The 15556-nt window shown below is 40.8% G+C and overlaps 1 protein-coding gene across 2 annotated transcripts in view; it reads left to right on the top strand.

Moving 5' to 3' along the window:
- The window catches only part of NIPAL2 (NIPA like domain containing 2), a 99176-nt gene that overhangs the window by 60474 nt on the left and 23146 nt on the right, over positions 1-15556 (top strand). For both annotated transcript variants that reach the window (XM_033202680.1, XM_033202679.1), the window contains exon 5: positions 6614-6735. In XM_033202680.1, coding sequence (XP_033058571.1) covers positions 6614-6735 — 122 coding nt within the window. The remainder of the gene's footprint in view (positions 1-6613; positions 6736-15556) is intronic.

The following is a 15556-nucleotide window of genomic DNA, read 5'->3' as shown; positions in this document are numbered from 1 at the left end:
AACAGACCATTATAGACTTCTTAGTGACTTGAGTTGTATATGATGAGAAAAACGTATTTGCTGCAGGTTTGGGTATGAGGACAGAGGATGGCATCCCATGCCTGTATTGTGTGTAGCGTCTAGCATCTAGACATTGCCTCTTACCTGCAGCTTACCCACAGCTGTCTGGCTGCTGTTTTATGTCCCCTCCAATATCCAGATCTTGGGACTCTATGCACCAGTTTCTTGAGGCTAGCTGTGGGTAGCAAACATAGGACTGCTATTTTTTCCTTCTTCTTTGTTATGTCTGTTAGTTATGCCATGTCCTTCTTTCTGTTTTCTTTGAAAACCAACAGCGAGAAGTCTTTGCTAGGCATTCAGAAAACACCAGCCAATTCCTTCCTGCTCATTCCTTCCATTATCAAATTGGGTTATCTCCTTAGAGACAGCCCCAGTGATGGCCCCTGATCATCCCAAGGCTATAATATTAGAGATACAATTTTGGACTAATTTTTAAGCTTAACTCAGATGGCCATTGGCTCATGGCAGGCAGTCAGCATCCTGAGATGGATCTATCCAGGATCCGCTGTCGCATCAGGCCTCTCAGTGGGCTTTAAAGCATATTCAGTTCCCTAGACTGGCCTCTTGCAGAGCCCAATTCCTGGGATTTTGCAAGTATGATGACTTCATTTGTACCTAGAGATGAGGAAACTGAGTCACAATGGAGTAAATAACTTGCCTAAGCTCTTCCAGGTAGCAAGTAGCAGTGAAATGTGAATTTTATGAGGGCAGTTTCAGCTTGGATTAGACTCCTGGGATCCAAGTCTTGACCTAAAATGTAACATTTCCCTGGGTGAGAAACATGTTGGTGATACCCTGCTTCCTTTTGGATCTTACATGTCCAGACAAAGGAGGTGGAGCAAGATGGCTAAATAGAAGCCTCTACCAATCGTCCTGCCTGTAGGAACACCACATTTTACAAGTATCTAAACACAGAAAAGCACCTTCATAAGAACCAAAACTCAGGTGAGCAATCACAGTACCTGGTGTTAACTTCATATTGCTGAAAGAGGCACTGAAGAGGGTAGGAAGGACAGTCTCGAATCACCAGCACCACCCCTCCCACATCCGCCAGCAGTGGCCAAGTGGCACAGAGAATCTGCGCACTTGGAGAAGAAGAGCACAGTGATTATGGGACTTTGCGCTGGAACTCAATGCTGCCAACACTGACTAGAGCTCAGCTGATGGCCACAGAGGGAGCATTTAGACCAGCTCTATCCAGAGAGGAATCAACCACCCCAGAGGTGTGAACTTGAGTTTTGGCAAGCCTTGCCACTGCAGGCTAAAATTTCTCTGGGGTGCTAAATAAACTTGAAAGGCTGCATGGCCACAAGAACTGCAACTCCTAGGCAAGTCCTGGTGCTGTGCTAGGATGAGAACCAGTGGACTTGAGGGGCATATGATCCAGTGAGACAACAGCTGGGAAGCCAAGGGAGTGCAGACGCCACTCCTCCCCCAGCCCCAGGCAGCACAGCTCATAGCTCTGGGAGAGCCTCCTTTCTTCCACTTGAGGAAAGGAGAGAGAATAAAGAGGACTTTGTCTTGCAACTTGGACACCAGCTCAGCCACAGCAGGATAGGGCATCAGGCAGAGTCCTGAGGTCCCCATTCCAGGCCCTAGCTCCTGGATGACATTTCTTGCACACCCTGGGCCAGAAAAGAAGCCACTGCCTTGAAGGGAAGGACCTAGTCTTGGCAGGATTCATCATCTGCTGACTAGAGTATTTGGGCCCTGAATAATCAGCAGTGGCAGCCAGACAGTACTCACCATGAGCCTTGGGTGAGACTCAGAGATGTATTAGTTTCAGGTGTGGCCGAGCATATTCACAGCTGTGGTGGCTGTGGGGAAGGACTCCTTCTGCTTAAGAAAAGGAGATGAACAAATAAAAAGTATTTTGTCCTGCAGCTTAAATACCAGCTTGGCCACAGCGGGGTAGGGTGCCAAGAGGGCTCTTGGGGTCCCTGATTCCAGGTCTTGGCTCTTGGATGACATTTCTAGACCTACCCTGAACCACAGGAGAGCCCACTTCCCTGAAGGGTAGTGCCAGGCCTGGCAGCATTCACCATAAGCTGACTGAAGAGCCTTTGGGCCTTATGTGACTATTGGCAGTACCCTGGCAGTACCTGAGGGTGGTGGACAGAGGAAAGACTCCTCTGCCTGGGGAAAGGGGAGGGACAAGTAGAAAGGACTTTGTCTTGTGGTTTTGGTGTCGACCTAGCTGCAGTAGAATAGAACACCAGGTAAATTTCTAAGGTTTCTGACTCCAGGCCTGGCTCCTGGACAGCATCTCCAGACCCACCCAGGGCCTAGGGGAACTTGTCACCCTGAAGGGAAGGATACAAGCCTGGCTGGCTTTGCCACCTGCTGATTGTAGAGCCCTAGGGCCTTGAGGAAACATAGGTGGTAGCCAGGCAGTGGATAGAGCAGGCCTTGAGCAAAATCCAATGCTGTGCTGGCTTCAGGTCTGACCTAGTGCAGTCCCAGTGGGAGTGGCCACAGGGGTGCTTATGTCATTCCACCCCTCACCCCCAGCTCCAGGCAGTTCAGGACACACACACACACACACACATACATACAGAGAGAGAGAGAGAGAGAGAGATTGTTTGGGAGAAAGTAAGAGAAGAGAACAAGAGTCTTCTCCTGTTAATCCACATAATTCATCCAGATCTTATCCAAGACCACCAATATGGTACCTCCACAAATATTCAAGAACTACAACATTACTGGGCTTGGAGTGCCCCCTAATGTAGATATGGCCACAGTGACCAAAAACTTAGATCACAACACCCAAGTTCATTAAAATACCCAAAAAGCCTTCCAAAGAAGGAGGGTACAGAGAAGCCCTGACTGCAAAGACTACAATAAATATCTAACTCCTCAATGCCCAGACACTGACAAACATTCACAAGCATCAAGACCATTCAGGAAAACATGACCTCACCAAACAAACTAAATAAGGCACTAGGGACCAATCCTGGAGAGGCAGGGTTATGTAATCTTTCAGACAGAGAATTCAAATAGCTGTTTTGAGGAAATTCAAATAAATTTAAGATAATGCAGACAAGGAATTCAGAATCCTATCAGATAAATTTAAGAAAGAAATTTTTAAAATTCAAAAGAATGAAGCAGATATTCTGGAGTTGAAAAATGCAACTGACATACCAAAGAATGCATCAGAGTCTCTTAACAGCAGAAATGATCGAGGAGAAGAATTAGTGAGCTTGAAAACAGGCTATTTGAAAATACAGTCAGAGGAGACAAAAAAAAAGAATAAAAAGGAACAGAACACACTTACAAGATCTAGAAAATAGCCTCAAAAGAACAAATCTAAGACTTATTGGCCTTAAAGAGGAGGTAGAGGAAGAGAGGATTAGAAAGTTTATACAAAGGGATAATAATAGAGAACTTCTCAAACCTAGAGAAAGACATCAATATTCATATACAAGAAGGTTATAGAACACTGAGCAGATTTAACCCAAAGAAGACTACCCCAAGGCATTTAATCATCACACTCCCAAAGGTCAAGGATAAAGAATCCTAAAAGCAGCAAGAGAAAAGAAACAAATAACATACAAGAGAGCTCTGAGACTTCTGGCAGCAGACTTTTCAGAGGATCTTACACGTCCAGATTACTCCTTTCGGCAAACAGTCCAGCAGAAGGTAAACTAACAAGTTTCCTCAGTCAGAAATCTGTGTCTTTCAAAAGAAGGAATATATGTAACTTTACTGAAATAAAAATAGCAGGGACTGATATCTCATATCACTTTTAGAAAAAGGTGGAATATAAATAAATTTAAAAGGAATTTATTTAAGGAAGTGCAAATGACTAACACGAAAAATGTGCATATGACTCATAAAGGGAACAGTAAGTCACGTAAATATAAATGACGCCAAATAAACCAGCATACAACTGGTGGCAGTTGTCCAGAACTGCCTTTGTAATTATTGCAGATAGCTGAAATAAAAATTATTAAGAAGAAAGAATGTGTGACCTGCTGAATTGCCATAAAGTTACTTAGCAGATGCACAGTGATGTGAGGCCCAAAAGAAATAATATATATGAAAGGAACTTAGAAAGTACAATTGCAGCCGGGCATGGTGGCTCACTCCTGTAATCCCAGAACTTTGGGAGGCGGAGGCGGTCAGATCACCTGGGGTCAAGTGTTCGAGACCACCCAGGCCACCATGGTGAATCCCCGTCTCTACTAAAAATACAAAAATTAGCTGGGTGTGGTGACACGTGCTTGTAGTCCCAGCTACTTGGGAGGCTGAGATAGGAGAATCACTTGAACCCAGGAGACAGAGGTTGCAGTAAGCTGAGATCACACCACTGCACTCCAGCCTGGGTGACATAGCAAGACTCTGTTTCAAAAAAAAAAAAAAGAAAGAAAGAGAGAAAGAAACAAGGAAGGAAGGAAGGAAGGAATAACTGTAAAAGCATCAGCCATTTTATATTTTTTAAAAGTTTTGAAATGCAATGAAATATACCCCATAAATATATATACCTCCTATGTACCCACAAAAATTAAAAATTTTTAAAAAGAAATGCAATGAAGATATACATTGATAGGGACAGACATGGAAGGCAAAAGCAGATGTGGATGTGAAGTAGGGAGGGATATGTCGGGATGTGAAACAGGGACAATATTGGAAAGTTATTCAGTAAACAATACTACCTCCATGAGATAGAATACCAGTAGACTTAAAAAGAATGACACCACCCTGCATATACTGATGTGAAGTATCCTCCAAAATGTTCTAAGTAGAAAAAAAAAGCAAGATACAGAAAAGCTTATATAATATGCAATTATTTATGAAAAAAAAAAACTCATGCACACTTTTTTATACACACATGCATAAAACATCTCTGAAAAGAAAACCCCAAGAACTAGTGGTGGTAGTGACTTTGAGGAGGAAAACTAGTGAACCATCAGGGTGTATGCGATTTAACTTTTCACCAGTCCACCTTGTGTATTGTTGGAATTTTGCCATATACATGTGTTGCCTACTCGAAACTAAATTTAAATACAAGAAAGTTAATAGAAACTAGATACTATTAGTAGAGATAAAGAAGTATCTGATGGAGGAAATTGATATAACTAGAAATTTGGATTTCACAAAAGCAACACAAGTATCTGAGACATTTTAAAGTATATTAAATGGATTTATGCTACTTTATCATACCAAGTTTAGAAAACAGTTTTTTTAAATCTCTTCCTCCTAGGGACCTACTTTTGAGCAATTATGTAATTTTTTTCCAAAGAAAAGACATGACTGACAAATAATTTTCTCCCAAGTTCTTACATATGGTTTTATCATTTGCTTTTATTACAGTGTTTAATAATGTATATTGGTTTTTGTTTCTAAAGTTCTCATTCAAAATAGCTTTAAAGATTGCATATAAACTGTCTTCACAAAGTATTACAGAATAAATCGTTACATTAGAGGAAACTTCCTTGTAGCTTCTACAATACCCTGATTTGCTGTTGTCTAGGTTTTGCGAAAAATCAAATGCTATTTGTTTCCAGGAACTAGAGTTCAAAACCTAAGTCATTTGCATAAGAGGAACAGGAAATTGGTGCCTTCAAATTGTGAGACTTTGTAGACAAACCAAATTGTTTCAGGTTGGAGTCAATGTTGGTTATAAATTATATCCACAATAGCACTGACCTCAGAGATGAAACAAGTTGAATTATGTTTTCAAGTGTGCTATCTAAAATACACTACTTATATCAGGGTTTTTTTCAGGCTGCTAATTATATATAAATAAGCACTTTTCAACATTATTTGGAAAGGCAAGTCCTCCCTTCGCCCCTTCTTTGGTGGCCTCACCCCCTAACCCCTCTTCTGTCATTTTAAGTAATGCTAAACCGATGGCAGTAACACACTCCTTACATAGGTTTATGACGTGGTTTCTATTTTATTTTATTTTATTAAGCTAACCTTGGAATTCTATATTCTAGACTGGATTAATTAAACTCCTATAGCAAACCCAGCGTTCACCTTTGTTATTGCTGCTAAAACGAATCCAATAAATGGCAGTGATTAAAGATGTTCATTACCAGAGTTTCAAATTATTAAATCACCTGAATGTGTTGAAGTCTCCAGGGATGAGTGAGTGTAGAGCAGATCATCACGTGATGGGTTTCCCTGTCCTCTGGACTGTGCCATCTAGATCTAGACAGATCTAGACATGTCTAGATCCATCATGCACTTACTGGCCCATGAGGAAACGGTCAGCTTAGGATGTGTTTTCACATCTTCATAGCACATATACTGATCTTCCCGATCACTGGGAAAAGCTTCCCTGAAGAGGCCGGGAGTCGTCCAGAACAACAGAGAAAAATTGGAGGTTATGTCCTACCCCATCCATCCCCCAGCTCTATTCCCCTGTAAAGGGAAAGCCTTCAGGTGAATGTGGATGCTATCCAGGGATGGTTTGGTGAAACGGAGTATAATAGGGAGGGGCGACTGGCACTTTTACAAGTAATGCTCAGTCTCTAGGCATTGTCTGCGTCAACAAAAAGCTTTAGGTTGGTTTCAATTTGGTTTTTCTTTTCAATTTTATTTAAAGGTATGACACTGGCATTTGCAGGAACATATTTACTGGTGAACTTTGCTCCAAATATAACTCAGGCAATCTCAGCAAGAACAGTGCAGTATTACTTTGTCGGATGGCAGTTCCTGATCTATGTGGTAAGAATTCTAAATATTTTACTATCCCCAAATCTGTATGATCCAGACCACCAGTACATGCAGATATTAGAGAACATAACCTTTTCCTTACCAGCACTAACATCTTATTAAAATCTGAATGTATTTGACTGACACCAAAGTATTTGAAATACTAAGTCAGCAATAGAAGCACCCTTAGTTTCCCAGGTATCCTTTCCTGGAACAATTTCCACATCAATTAATCCAGCAAGTTCCAAAGCAACATGTTTTAGGATAACTCAGAGTAAAACAAAACATTCCCTTCCAAGTTGAAGGGACAATACTTGAGGACACATTTTGCTTTACTGAACTTTATTCAAAATAGGGGTTCTCTTCAAAAAAGTCCTTGTTTTTTATGGCTGCATAGTATTCCATGATAGATATGTGCCACATTTTCTTAATCCAGTCTATCATTGATGGATATTTGGGTTGGTTCCAAGTCTTTGCTATTGTGAATAGTGCCGCAATAAACATATGTGTGCATGTGTCTTTATAGTAGAATGATTTATAATCCTTTGGATAAATACCCAGTAATGGGATTGCTTGGTCAAAAGGTATTTCTAGTTCTAGATCCTTGAAGAATTGCCACACTGTCTTCCACAATGGTTGAACTAATTTACACTCCCACCAACAGTGTTCCTATTTTTCCACATCCTCTCCAGCATCTATTGTTTCCTGACTTTTTGATGATCACCATTCTAACTGGCGTGAGATGGTATCTCATTGTGGTTTTGATTTGCATTTCTCTAATGGCCAGTGATGATGAGCATGAGGGATAGCATTAGGAGAAATATGTAATGTAGGTGATGGGTTGATGGGTACAGCAGATCACCATGGGCATGTGTATACCCATGTAACAAAACTGCACATTCGGCACATGTATCCGAGAACATAAAGTATAATAATTTTTTTTAAAAACTTGATAGATGTAGACAAACTGCCCTCCAGAATTTCCATATTCATTTATATTCCCATTAGTACTGTCAACCAATACAAAATACTTAAACTTGTATATTTCTCTCTTTTATTATACTTTAAATTTTATATCTTTAATTTTTCCAGTGAAAAAGATTAAAGTGATTTATTAATTTTTTTAAAGTCCTTGTTGAGATCAATGCCACAGATTATCTGAGAGGAGCACACAACAGTACTACAATGCCAACAGATGTGTAAAAGAATCAAATGAGGCTGGGCACAGTGGCTCGCGCCTTTAATCCCAGCACTTTTGGAGGCCGAGGCGGGCAGATCACTTGAGGTCAGGAGTTCGAAACCAGCCTGGCCAACATGGTGAAACCCCATCTCTACTAAAAATACAAAAATTAGCGGGAGTGGTAGTACACACCTGTAAACCGAGCTACTTGGGAGGCTGAGGCAGGAGAATCGCTTGAACCTGGGAGGTGGAGGTTGCAATGAGCCAAGATGGTGCCATTGCACTCCAGCCTGGGCGACAAGAGCAAAACTTTGTCTCAAAAAAAAAAAAGAATGAAATGAGCTGATAGAGAAATATGAAGGTGTTAACTGGGTTATCTCGCTTGATGCAGTGGCTGTATCTGTAGGTATAAAGATAATATGATCAAAAGGGTTGATATGCAACTTGTCACAGAAGTTGGTACAGATTGGGGAATAATAATATTCTAGGAAGGGTAGGTAATAAGAAGAAAGCTGGGATAGTCTAGCTGAGCATTTAACCAAGAACCGGTTTGGTAAAATAGTTGTGAAAACAATAAAAATAATCAGGCTGGGCATGGTGGCGTACGTCTGTAACCCAACAATTCGAGAAGCCAAGGTGGGAGAATTGCTTGAGCCCAGGAGTTTGAGACCAGTCTGGCAACATGGCAAGACCTCATCTCTACAAATAATTTTAAAAATTAGCCAGGCATGGTGGTATGCACCTGCAGTCCCAGCTACTGGGAGTTGAGATGAGAGGATCTTGAGCCCAGGAGGTCAAGGGTGCAGTGAGCCATGATTGCAGCTGTGCACTCCAGCCTGGGTGACAGAGTGAGACCCTGTCTCAAGACAAAGAAAAAAAAAAAGAATCCAAGTACACAAAATTATACACTATTAGGATTAGAAGTGACCTCAAACACTAACTGGTCTAACCTTCTGCCATTAAAACAGGTAAAATAGTATGATCCTACTTTATATGCCTAGTATTGAAAAGTGTGACATTGGCATTTACAGGGATGTGTCTACTGATTAAATTTGCTCTAAGTACATGACTGAAGCAGTTCCTAGTGTGTATGACAAGAATTCTACATATCCTACCATTTCTGATATGTATTCTGACCACTAGAACACAAATATCTACAGATCTTTTCACTTTCATTTCCTTTTCTACTCCTTTCTCTTGCCCTACAAAGATACTTAGGTTTCTCTATTTTAAAAAAATTCTCATACACTACACACCCTTTTAATAAACTGCCCAATTTCACTCCTGCCATTTACTACCAAGAATGTCTTCAAATAGTCTACTCTTGCTGGCCCTGTCCACTTCCTCAGCTCCCACTGACTCTTCACTCATTCCAATCTGTGGATGGGTCGGTGGGTCAAAGGAGGTAGGGGATTTTGCCAGTAGAGGGAACAGCAGACAGATACAATAGCACTACATTATGTGGCTGGAGGGGGCTCACTGGTCAGATTTGTTTATTAGGAGGAGCTTGTAGCCACAGTGTTGATGATTAACAGAAAGGAGAGGCAGCCTTGTTAAGAGGCTGCTGACACAGTCCAAGCAAGAGATGATGGAAGCCTGAATTAATGCAATGGGAATGGGAATATAGAAAAGGACCAAGTTCTAGAGGCTTTACATTCCCAACGGGAAGCGGACTAGGAGTGACAAATTAGGGTGTAGGAGAAGTCTGGAGAAGTAAATCCCTCTCCATGAATTGCCAAAAGAATTGCTTTTTTTGATCCTGATTCTTCTCGAACCTTATGCAGCATTTACTCCCTGGCCCATGATCTTCTAGAACCTCTCTCCTCCTCACTTCCTCCAAATGTTTTCCCTGTTTCTCTTCTTCCTCTCTAACTAATCCATGCCAGACTCTTGAGCACCTCCTCTTCCTCTGCCTCACTTCTATTGATGCTGCACACTCTTCCAAGGTCTTCTAAAAGAATCCCATTGCCCACCCACCAGCACCCTTTTTAAAGACTTCTTAATCCAGACCTACCTCTCCTTCCCAGGCACCTCCTGGGCTCCAGATCTATATTGTCATCTGTCCACATATTACTCATCCCTGCCTGGGCGTCCCATCATCTCCTCAATTGTAACATATCAAAAAACAAACTATCTTCTCTCCCAGACTCTCTCTTCTCTTCCATGTCAGCCTCCCATACTGGAAACCTAAACTACACATGACTTCTCCTCCACCCTCATTCCTCACTCCTACCCCTGATCCTTTTGGAAATGTAAAGTCTCTTGAACTTGATCCCTTTTTCACATTCCCATTCCTGTTGCATTAACTCAGGCTTCCAGCATCTCTTGTTTGAACTGTGTGAGCAGGCTCTTAACAAGGCTGTCTCCCCTGTTGTTCAACACTGGTACAAGCTCCTCCTAATAAACAAATCTGACCAGTGAGCCCCCTCTGGCCATATAAGGCAGCGCTGTTGTACCTGTCTGCCTCCCCTACCTCCTTTGACCCACAGCCCCATCTCCTTATGACCTCTGAAAACTTACCCTCATGGGCATGGCTCAGATTGGACCTCTTTATCTATTTACCTGTCTGTCTTATTTCAGAAGACCCTGTACTTCTTCAGGACATGAACTTGTACTGGTTGATCAATGAATCAATCAGGCCATCAGTCACAGTGCCCTGCCTATTTAAATCCCTGATCCTCATATGTTATGGCCCCAAAATCTATTTTCATAGGCCTTATTTCTACCCTAGTGCTGTCACTTCCTAGCTCTTCCCTCACCCCTGCCTTCCTTCAGCCTTTAAGATTGGGCTTCCCAACTCAGATCGCCTTCCTCGGGTCTGTCATACTTTGTGTCAACCCCTCTGCCCCATTTATCTTCCTACTTCTATGCCGCACTCAGTTCTTTAATTATCACAGCTTTTGTCAGTCAATGATAAGCACTAGATCTGTGATTTACTTCTGTCTTTTATACTTTACAGAAAATTTCATGATAGTCCAGACTTGAAGCCCTACCAACAAATTATTACTCTTTGCCTACCAAATTATTATTATTATTACTCTTTGCCTACCAAAAAATTATTACTCTTTGCCTACCAAATTATTACTCTTTACCTACCAACAAATTATTACTCTTTGCCTGCAGGCAAAATAAATTCTTCATCTAGTTAAGAAAAGGGTCACATAGCCTGAAACCAGAAAATTAATGGCATGAGTTAAATCCTTTGTATATTAAAGATGCATCAAGATTTATTTCCTGGAATAAACAGCATTGTTTAATGATGCTATATCTTGTATTGTTTTAACACCAGAGAAAACATTTGAAGAGATCCAAACTACTTTTTATTAAACAGTATATTTCCACAAAAAGTACTGAGATGAGTTGCAGTTTGCCATTTTTCCAAAATCAACTCTTAAAATAAATTTATTCATCCATTTATTCACTCATCCATTAAGTGGTGATTAGACACCAAGTTTAGAGACAGGAATTCCCGTAGCAGGAATTTTACAGTTCTGGGAGAAACCCATATATATGAAAAATCATATTAAGATAAAGAAAGTATATTTGAAAGTAAATGCCACAGAGAAAAATGTAAATAATTTCAGGTATTTATAACATAGCATAAAGTAAACCTTTAATAAAATTACTTTTGAATAACACTGTTGGCATTAGACCCTAAGGGGAATAGATCTATATTATATTCATTTGTAATTTAATCCATTATATAATTGCATCTCTAAAGACTCTAGAAGTGATGCATTTTATACTAAGATTGTGAGCTGAAATTTGGTTTGAATCTGTTAAACACCTAAGTAATATTTAATCCTCAGATATGGCAAATTCTATGCTTTTCTGCAAGCCCTGACTGCAAAGATAATAATTACAGTAATTAAGACTATTCTTTGACATATCATTCATCTAACTCTATGTATTATACCAAGTATAAATAAGAGCACCTGAATTGGCTTTCGGGACTGATCAAATAACTTCTAAAATATTTATAAGCCTGAATACCTTTTATATTTCTCACAAAAGGAATTATAATATTGCGGCACCCACTGGCTCACATCAACCCCTTGTTTTGCGTGTTTGCGTGCCCCAAACAGATGTCTGTTTTTCCTTCAAGGCTTACATTAAATGGAAGCCTCACAGGGACAAGGTTCAGTAGCTTTTCCTCTGATCTGGTACAGAAAAGAAAGGAGGGAAGATTTGAGAAGCCCAGTGTATACCAGCCAGAGAAGAATAAAGTGCCCTCCACTCACTCACTAAAACAGCCTTTCCCAGCCTGTCTGCCGCAGACGGACAATCCCGATCCTTGCCAAAACACAAAGAGGAGTGGGATTTTCAAGGTCAAACTAGGTGAGGAAAATTCTGCATAACATGGCCTGTCTGAGAAATTCATCATCTCTGTTAGCAATGTTAAAAGCCAGAAGTCCTGTAAGAATGAGAAAGGTTTGATTTTGTTCGTCCTACATGCCCCAGGCTACTTTGACCATGAGGCCCTTTTCTTGGAAGGACCTTTTGTTGAGTAATACCTATGAGCAAACGTGTTCTGCAAAAACCACGTTAGAAAATGCAGCCCTAATTCTCAATTACTTCATGTTCTTTGGCAGGCTTAGTCATGGCTATTTTGCTCACCCAGATTTTCCAAAAGACTATTCAAATGGAAACCTCTTTTGTGAACATAAAATCCTTCACAAAATAATCTGCACATTGCTCATTTTCTCTCAGACCAAAAAATTAAATCAGCAGATGCTGGGGCCAAGCCTGTCATTTGGTGTCATCCTGTACCCTAAACCTGATTATTAAGCCAGCCTTTCTGGAAAAACTGTGACAAAATCCACCATCGAGTACTAGAAACCTAAGGGAGAAAACTGTATGTTTTTATAGGACATCAATATCTATGGCATGATGTTATTTGCTTTATTGTCTGAATGCAAATAGCACTTGTGCATCCACACAAGAGTCCACCTCTTTGGTAGCAGCAGCCACTCTCTGAGTGGCTGAGCTCTACGTCTAGCTCAGATTACATTCTGCTCTTTACCTGCACACTGGCCCTATACATGGGACACTGTTATCCTCTGCGTTTAACGGATGGGGAAGTTGAGGCTGGGGAAGGCCCAGGAACTTGTTTAAGGTCACATAAGTACTAAGTGATAAAGCCAAAACTCAAAACCAGTTTGTTCACTTCTGGGGTGCACATGCCAATACACCTCACTCAATGCCTCTCTGCAGAATTAATAAACTGACCACCAAGGATCAGATCTTTGTCTAAATATGGCCTTAGAGAGAAACTTTGCAGAGCTCATTTCTTTTGGACAGAGAAGCCATATTCTATGGCCATAGGCTATGCGTTTGAGAACTTGGTGAGGCAAGATGAGGTCTAATCGGGCTCAGATATTGGTACTGGCAGTGGGGCACCCAGTGCTAAAATGTTGTCTATCTCTTTTGCCACACACCCCTTCAGCTGCCAGTGCTCTTTGTATTAGGTTGGTGCAAAAGTAATTGAGGTTTTTCCCATTGAAAGTAGTTATTTTCAGTGGGAAAAACTGAAAATTGTCTGCTTTTCCTTCAAGGCTTACATTAAATGGAAACCTCACAGGTACAAGGCCCAGGAACTTTTCCTCTGATCTAGTACAGAAAATAAAGGAAGGAAGAATTGCACCAACCCACCAACCCAATACAAAACCCCTTTGCTATGTAAAGTAACATCTTCACAGCTTCTGGAGATTAGACCAGGGACTCCTATGGGGCCATCATGCTGCCTATCAGAGCTGCATCATTTTGCCCCTCTGAGCCTCAGTTTTCTCACCTGTAAACCGATGATAGCACCTACCTCCTAAGTGATTTTGAGGATTCAATGAATTCGTAACAGGAAGCTCTGAGAACAGCGCACGGCTGAGGGGGACTCAGTAAGTGCTGTTACTTTTTCTAACCTGTGAGATTGCAATCAATAATGCAGCCTCTTCCTGGGGCACCGCAACCTGCAGAAATCACAGCTTCTTTAATATTGATGTTTTCAGGGAGAAAAAAAAAATGTTGCTAGAAAAAAATCAGCATTAATTCATACTGCTTTAATATTTTATTCCTAGGAGCTGTGTGACTTCTTGCCACAAGGCAGAACCAGGGCAACTATAGTTATTCTGTGAATAATGGGAACTCATGTTTTATTTATCTGAAGCCACAGAGATGGAATTTGCCCACACATGAAAAAAGTCATACATGGTTTCTAGAACTGATAACAAATACCTGCAAAAATTAATAATCAGCATGATAATCGATTTACCTAACAGGCTCTGTGTGTTAACGCAGGAAGAGCTTTCTTTTCTCCCACAACAAATACAGAGGCCCAAATGCTGCTGTGAACTGTCTATAATTGTCTCATGTGAGAAATGGAAGCCTGTGGTGGAGGGGAGACCAGGCCCAGAGGGATATTTCTGTTAACAATTGGCGAAATGCACAGAAATTAGGACATCCAATGTTTTGATGGCCATTTTAGGGAAGGCAAAGAGATACAAGTTTAATAGCTTTTGTAGCACTACTCAATTAAATTAAAGGTCTGGCAAATAAGTCCCGTAAGAAACAGTTAAAATAATTGGTTTAATTTACCAGGAGAAGAAAAGACAAAGAAAAGGGATGATTTCATCTTCCATATTAGATGAAAAGGTTTTTTAATGAACGAAGATAAGGGCCTGCTGTTTCCCATGCCCACAAAGGATTAGAGAAAAAAACAAACCCACAAGCAAATCCTTGAATGGAAACAAATTTAAGTTGATTTAGAGAAGGCGTTGTAGGTAGAATGCATTCCTATAAATAGTGAAGTCCCTAACTCGTGTGGTTAAAAAAAAAAGAGAAAAAAAATTAGTGATGGTACTGTCTGCTGTTAGAAGAGTAAACATTCATACTTACGAATTCAGCCCAAGAATACCATCTCGTCAAAAATAATAGCCTGGGCTGGGCGCAGTGTCTCATGCCTATAATCCCAGCACTTTGGGAAGCCGAGGCAGGTGGATCACTTGAGGTCAGGAGTTCAAGACCAACCTGGCCAACATGGCAAAACCCTGTCTCTACTAAAAATACAAAAATTAGCCGGGTGTGGTGGCAGGCACCCATAATCCCAGCTACTTGGGAGGCTGAGGCAAGAGAATCACTTGAACCCAAGAGGCAGAGGTTTAAGTGATCCGAGATCGAGCCATTACACTCTAGTCTGGGCAACAGAGTGAGACTCCATCTCCAAAAAAAAAAAAAGTTAAAACAAAAGTAAAACTGAGAACTCAAAATTACACTAAAGTTCTTAAGGACAGGAACATTTTAGACTTTTAGTCAATTAATATTTATTGAACAGTCACTTTCTCAGACATTAGGTCTTTTTTGGCAACTTATTCATAATAAATTTGAGGTGTGATTTACTCATTAATTCCATCAATACTCATTGAGTGACCAACTGTGTGCCAGGCACCAGATATTGAGTGGCAAAAAGAGTGGGTAAGATTCCTGTTCTAGGGCTGGCATTCCAGTAGGGAAGACAGACAAGAAACACATAAACATATGAACAAGAAATGATGATGGCAAAATGCTCCACAGCGACCTGAAGCTGGGGGTGTGACAGGATAATGAGTGGCTCCGTTAGATCAGAAGAGTCAGAGAAGAATTCTCAGAGAGGTGGCATTTGAC

This window comes from Trachypithecus francoisi, unplaced genomic scaffold, assembly GCF_009764315.1.
Source record: "Trachypithecus francoisi isolate TF-2019V2 unplaced genomic scaffold, Tfra_2.0 Lachesis_group7, whole genome shotgun sequence".
Lineage (NCBI taxonomy): Eukaryota > Metazoa > Chordata > Mammalia > Primates > Cercopithecidae > Trachypithecus > Trachypithecus francoisi.
This window is presented reverse-complemented; position numbering and strand designations above follow the sequence as displayed.